Source organism: Vespa mandarinia, chromosome 2 (assembly GCF_050613455.1).
Source record: "Vespa mandarinia isolate Hongniang chromosome 2, ASM5061345v1, whole genome shotgun sequence".
Classification (NCBI taxonomy): Eukaryota; Metazoa; Arthropoda; class Insecta; order Hymenoptera; family Vespidae; genus Vespa; species Vespa mandarinia.
In genome coordinates this window covers 19,066,298-19,072,663 of record NC_140811.1, presented here as the reverse complement: position 1 = coordinate 19,072,663, position 6,366 = coordinate 19,066,298, and the positions used below count along the sequence as shown (strand labels likewise).

The window sequence follows — 6,366 nt, the reverse complement described above, 5'->3', positions numbered from 1 at the left end:
AATGGTGGTGTCCTTTACGATAAGATTCATGCTGAATAATACCATTTTACCGATCTTCGTTTTTGATATTCCTACGAACAATGGTGTGTACTCTCTTTGATGTATCTGTTACAGGTACTATTATTGGTAGTACTATTACTATTAGACAATTATTATTAATATTATTATTGCTACTGTTAATTGTTGACTAGGTCACATTAAATTTTCACGAGATTCTTACAAGTTTCTTCTCATTCGTTTTCTCGCTCTCTCTCTCTCTCTCACAACACACACACACACACATACACGCACGTTCAACTTGTGTATATATATTCCAGGGATGTAAAATTCGGGCACCTGCACCCGTTCTATTTTCGTACGACTGACCCATGGCGACCTAACTACATCGTTTTCAAAAGAGAAAGAGAGAGAGAGAGAGAGAGAGAGAGAGAGAGAGAGAGAGAGAGAGAGAAATGTTACATAGGTTATGTAGATTGTTTGATTGTATGTTAAAGGGAGAATTTCCTGAAATTCGAATACACGTTACGTACGTAAATGTACGATACGTCTGTTTGTTTACTGTTATCGGCTATGCGTCTTATCTATGTATAAGAAAGACATTGACAATATTTACAAAGTAACCGATAATACGATGTCTCTCTCTCTCTCTCTCTCTCTCTCTCTCTCTCTCTCTCTCTCTCTCTCTCTCTCTCTCTCTCTCTCTCTCTCTCTCTCTCTCTTAGTTGGTCCCTTGTGCTTCGAACATGAGTCACGTTAATAATATATCGTTAAGGGAAGATGAAAGAGAGAGAGAGAGAGAGGAAGAGAGAAAATCACTTTGTTCCTCTTGAAATTGTCCTTCGAATGCAAAAAAATTTTTATAACAAGATAGTAGTTTTCTTCCACCTCCTAACGAAAAAAGAAAGAAAGAAAGAAAGAGAGAGAGAGAGAGAAAGAAAAGAAATTAAGATCGTATTCTTTGCAAAAAGAAAACAAAAGAAAAATAATAATAATTGAATCCATCAGATTGTTATACGATAATTAGATTTTGTCGTTTTTTTTTTCTTTTTTTTTTTTTCTTTTTCTTCTTTTTTACAGGTTCCACCAAGAGGATAAGACGAATGGTGGATGGATGTCACAATATATTCGTCGTGTCGTCGTCGATGAGAGAGAAAGACTGACTCACACACGTGCAGCTTTGGTTCTTTCTGGTTTTTATGTCTCTTGCGGTTGGTTTGGAAAATAAAACGCGTGCCCAAAGCCCCTTATCATTCTCCTGTCCGGTGTACAATCGTTAAACGACTGGACGGAGAACTGATAAGGGCCCGAGGGTCACAGAATCATCGTGAAGAGAAAAATTTGAAGGGGACTGCTCTGCTTACTTGCTTGCTTTCTCTCTCTCTCTCTCTCTTTCTCTTTCTCTTTCTATTTCTCTTCTCTTTCTAAAATGGCGCCATGCGCGTGCTTCGTGTCTTCCTCCTCGTCTTCGTCGTCGTGTCGTCGTCGTTGTCTCTATCGGATGAAGGAAGACGCACACACACACACACACGCGCAAGAAGAAGGACGAAGTTAGATATAGTTAGCAAGAAAAAAGAGAGACATTCTTTCTCTCTCTTACGTGTTAACTTCGTCCTTTTGTTTTTCACTTCTTATCATTCGATAACTTTAACTTAACAATAATAAAGTACCTTATTCTTTGTCCTTCTAAACGCTTATACGTTATTTATCTGAAAGTAAAACTTTTGAAATATATTTAGTCATACTTATTATACTTATTAACAAGCGATTTGCAAAGTTTCAACGAAATGAACGATGTTCCCTTAAAACTATATAAAGAGAGAGAATAGATACGCAGATTGTTTCTCTCTTTCTGTTTCACTTTTCGGTATTTATTTAATGAATTTCGTTGTCTCTCTGGTACCTTTGTCAATAAGATTTGTTACTAAATGTCATCGTTAACAAGGAATCTTTTAGATCGTTGAAAACTTTTTTTTACTACCTTTATTACTATTACTTTGTTCCATCATTACTATTATTATTATTATTATTATTATTATTATTATTATTATTATTATTATTATTATTATTATTATTATTATTGTTATTGTTATTGTTATTATAGATTAAGAGGATTTAATAATAAATAAAATATGACGAACCTTTGAAACAATGTCTCTAATATATTTTATTTATAATAAATAAATGTGTATAAAAAAAATACTTATATATATATATTATATATAATATCTATATTTATATATATGTCTATGTCCTCCTTCACGTTTCTCTCTCTCACTCTCTTTCTCTTTCTCTCTAGAGAGAGAGAATTTCTATTTAGCAGCTAATTGGCTTCCGATTTCGCACGAGTGATTTTGTTGTTACAACACAGGTAAGAGATCTCAATAGTTAACAAGCCTTCTACGCTATACCAGGCTATATTAGAGATACATAGTTAAAATATTTACAAGACTTGAGTTCAGGCACACTTGTGTGTTTATATAATAATATACTCTCTAATAACGATAAGAGAAAGTCTCGATGTTAATTTAATAATCTAAGTAAATATTATATACAAAATTTATATATATATATATATAATGTGCATAACGCGGTTTCTTGTTCCTCCTCTCTCCCGCCTCGCGAGAGTTGACTTAAAATAATAATGAATAGCTTTGGAATTTGTAAAGGAAAAAAAAAAAAATAAAAAAAAAAAAAAAAAATTGAAAATGAAGCCAAAAGAAAAAGTTCGTTAATATTTTCACGTCGTCGTTGTCGTCGCCGTCGTAGTCGTTTTCGACGAGGCCTGTCTAATCTCGTAATTAGGATTCAGTCGTATAATCTTTCTTCTTGGCTGCATCGATTCATCCGATCTCCTAATAGTTGGACTTTGAACGATCATGATTTGTTGCTGTTGTTTCGCCTCGTTATCCTTTTCCGCTATGAAATGTGTCACCTCGACTAACTTAATGGCAGGGATATTTTTGACGATAGTTCCGCTGGTAATAATGGGAGTCGTTGTTACGGGACGTTCAACGACCTTCGGCAATATTATTGGATTTTTCGTTGTCGTCGAGATCGATTTTTTTGTTGACACATCAGGAACAAAAGTTGTCAAGGTTTTTATCGGAGGAGTATTATTAGTAGATCCCGTGGTATCAATCGAATCGGCATTCACCGATATTATTTTAGTTCCTAATACTACGCTATTGCCTGAATAAAATGTAAAAAGAAAAAAAAAAAAAAAAAAAAAAAAAGGAACACCTTTTTAATTATTAAAAATAAGCCATTGAGATTGATAGATTATAATTGAAATTGAAAGTTTTTATTTTTTGTTTTCTCCCCAATCTCTCGATACCTTTTTCCATCTCTTTCGTTATTGGACAATCCTTGTGAGCTAATAAGAGAGTCTTCAATCTCGTCAACTCGTTACGCAAAGCTTTTACTTCCAATTGCAAAGCTGCATTAGCTTCGTTAACGTTAGTCACGGTTTTTTGTAAATGTTGAATCCAAGCTTTTCGTTTCGCTCTGGCACGCATCGAACTGGCACGATTACGTTCGAGAAGTTCCTTCTTTTTATGCTGATCGACGTTCCCATTTGGATTTTCCTTTTCATACGGCTGATTGTTATCTCGTTTTATTATTGTTTCGGGAGATTTTTCAATTTCAATGGCGTTTACCTTCTTCGTTAGGACCTGCTGTAATTTCTGTATTCAAACAAAACTTTATTAATACGATTGATTGACATTGTGATTCATATGTTTGTTTGTTTTTATTAGCAAAGAAAGAAAAAGAAAAAAAAAAAAAGAATAATGCGTTTACCATTTTTGCAAAAGTCATTTTGGAAGATAGAGCTTTATTTGGTTCTATAACTGGTACCATGTTTCGTGGAAATTCAGATCTCACTAGTACGCTTTGTTGTCTCGTGTGTTCGATGGTAGAAACCTGGGAAGGTGTCAAGCTAGACGCTTGGGAGGATTCGCATATTGGATTGGCAGAAAGTTGCATCAATTTACCATCCGCTGTTTTCAACAGTAATTCAACCTCTTCCCCATTTATAGATCTTTATCAAATGTTCCAATTAATAGCATTATTAATCATGCACGGCTTTATATCATAGAATTAAAAAAAAAAAAAAAAAAAAAAAAAAAGAAAAAGAAAAAGAAAAGGTTTCGTTAACGAGTCGTTTCTTACAATTTCGAAGAAGACTGTAGAGGTATTTTTTTAGGAGTGACAGACACGTTCAAATGTTGCAGAACAATACTTTCTGCGTGAAGAGCCGTGGTCTTGGAAGACGTTAGTGTATTCTCCTTCATAAGATGAGACTCGTTTAAATGTAAATTTAAGTCCGAACAAGTTTGCGTTTCAACGGAAGATCTCTCATTAGACGTAGTTTTGTCTATGACCGCTATAGAAGTAGAACATTCTTGGTTAGTTTCAGAAAGAATGTGAGTACCATCCGACAATACATCTGCGATATGTGGAAATATGTGAGGAGTATGCAACGTGTCGTCCGTACTTCCCACCTAAAAATTAATGCCATTGCGTCGTTTAGAATATTTTTAATACAATAAAAATTCTTTTACCTCTCCTGGTACAGTAAGCGTTCCAGTGTTTCTTGCTTCCACAGCTCTTCGAAAAGTCTCTTCGAAAGGATTAACATTTTGTAAATCTTGAAACAATCCCACTTCCTCGCAATTACGAATGAATCTAGTTGGAGTCGGTGTTTGATCAGCTACATATATCACAAAAATATTAATGCCAATATATCATATTGTTCATTGGTATGTATGATATAATGCAATCTATCATGCATGAGTCAAAAGACATTAAACCTTTACCTACAAATCCAGTATTTTTTCCATTGTTTTCAAGATTCAACACCATGTCATGCTTCTTTCTATGAATTGCTAAGTGATCCTCATCGGTGAAACTCTAATAGAAGATGGATAAAAGAAAAAGCAGGGAAATTTAATTGATACTATTTCTACCATTTACATTTAAGTAATTGTATTTGGTGTTTCAAATCAACTTACCATATTGCAGCCTGATGACGTGCAAGCAAAAAGTTTTTGAACATCGCTCATAATTATTACTATTAATTTTTTTATTTTACTCAAACAGAGTCTTCAACTGTAAGAGTTCAAACAATTCTACAATTTACAGGTGGTACAAAGATATGTCTATAATGAATAACAATGATTATCGTTGAAGGTACGTCAATTATTCTTTCATTCAAAATCATATACATTGTCGTGAACGCACGAATACGAACGTAATGAAAATTATTATAGCACATTCGACAATGGGAACTTGGACGAACGATGTTAACCTTTTTGACAGTTTACTCTGTAGCGGTTAAGTTATGATCATTTTTAAATACACTATAGCAAACATCATCGTGCTGCTACCTGGTATCTATAAAAAACAATTGGTCATTTTAGTTGGTCGATAAGGAAGAATATCATCTTCAATTTGCACCGTTAGAGTGCGTTCAAGATTTTAAGATCGGTAAATGCATCGACGGAAACCTAAATTATCGACATATCGGAGGGAAAAATAAAGGTTTACGACAAAGAGATTGAATATTACTTTTTAATTGACAGATCTTATGATAAAAAGGAAAAAGAATATAAACAAAGTTTGAGAAAATATAAAATTTAATGACGTTCTTTTAAATAGATTTGAATTTTCACTCGATGATGACCTATCTATCATCTTTCGAGCGAAGTGAAACCGCACGTTGAAGAAAACGGATTGTTCCTTCGAGCGACTGTGACTTTCTATGAAAGTAAGTTTCGGGATTTGCGGGCTCGCGGTCAGTGTATCAAATAGACACGATCGTATTGCAAGTACAGTACAAGCAAAAAACCTCACATAAATTTTATACCTTTATGAAGGTATAAATAAAAAGGATAAATAAAAAGGATTAAAAATTAACGCGTACCCGCACGTGTGTATACATATACATACATATATGTATATATATATATATATATATATATATATATATACGCATATACGTTAACTTGCATGTATGAAAGAGCATGAAAATTTTTGTTCTATCATTAAATGTAATAAAAGCGAAAGATGTTAATTAATTAATTAACTCGTATAGAGTCAAGTAAGTAGGTAGAAATAGTAATTTAACGAAATAAGAGAAAATAAATGTTTTAGAAGAGAGTAGTAGTCCGTCTGTGGTCCATCGGGAGAGAGTAAGGAGAAGGGCTTCGTGGACGACGACGACGACGACGACGAAAGGTAACGGAGATCAGAACGATTCGAAGAGAGTGGTCTCGGATGGTGATGCGTTTCCGTTCCTCATCAGTAGTCACTCGCGTCTCGCGGTGGTCTATTCTCACACGCACATATCTTCGTTCCTCGACGAAA

At 34.1% G+C, this 6,366-nt stretch overlaps 1 protein-coding gene across 1 annotated transcript; it reads right to left on the bottom strand.

Annotated features, from left to right (window-relative positions):
* Positions 1 to 2,247: 2,247 nt before the first annotated feature.
* On the bottom strand, positions 2,248 to 5,369 carry Atf-2 (Activating transcription factor-2). Its single transcript, XM_035861254.2, has 7 exons — positions 5,013 to 5,369; positions 4,818 to 4,911; positions 4,563 to 4,711; positions 4,171 to 4,502; positions 3,799 to 4,039; positions 3,335 to 3,683; positions 2,248 to 3,189 (listed from the first exon to the last, which is right to left on the bottom strand). Exons 1-7 carry the CDS (start codon positions 5,061 to 5,063, stop codon positions 2,738 to 2,740), a joined length of 1,668 nt encoding a protein of 555 aa, XP_035717147.1. The 5' UTR covers positions 5,064 to 5,369; the 3' UTR covers positions 2,248 to 2,737.
* Positions 5,370 to 6,366: the final 997 nt, after the last annotated feature.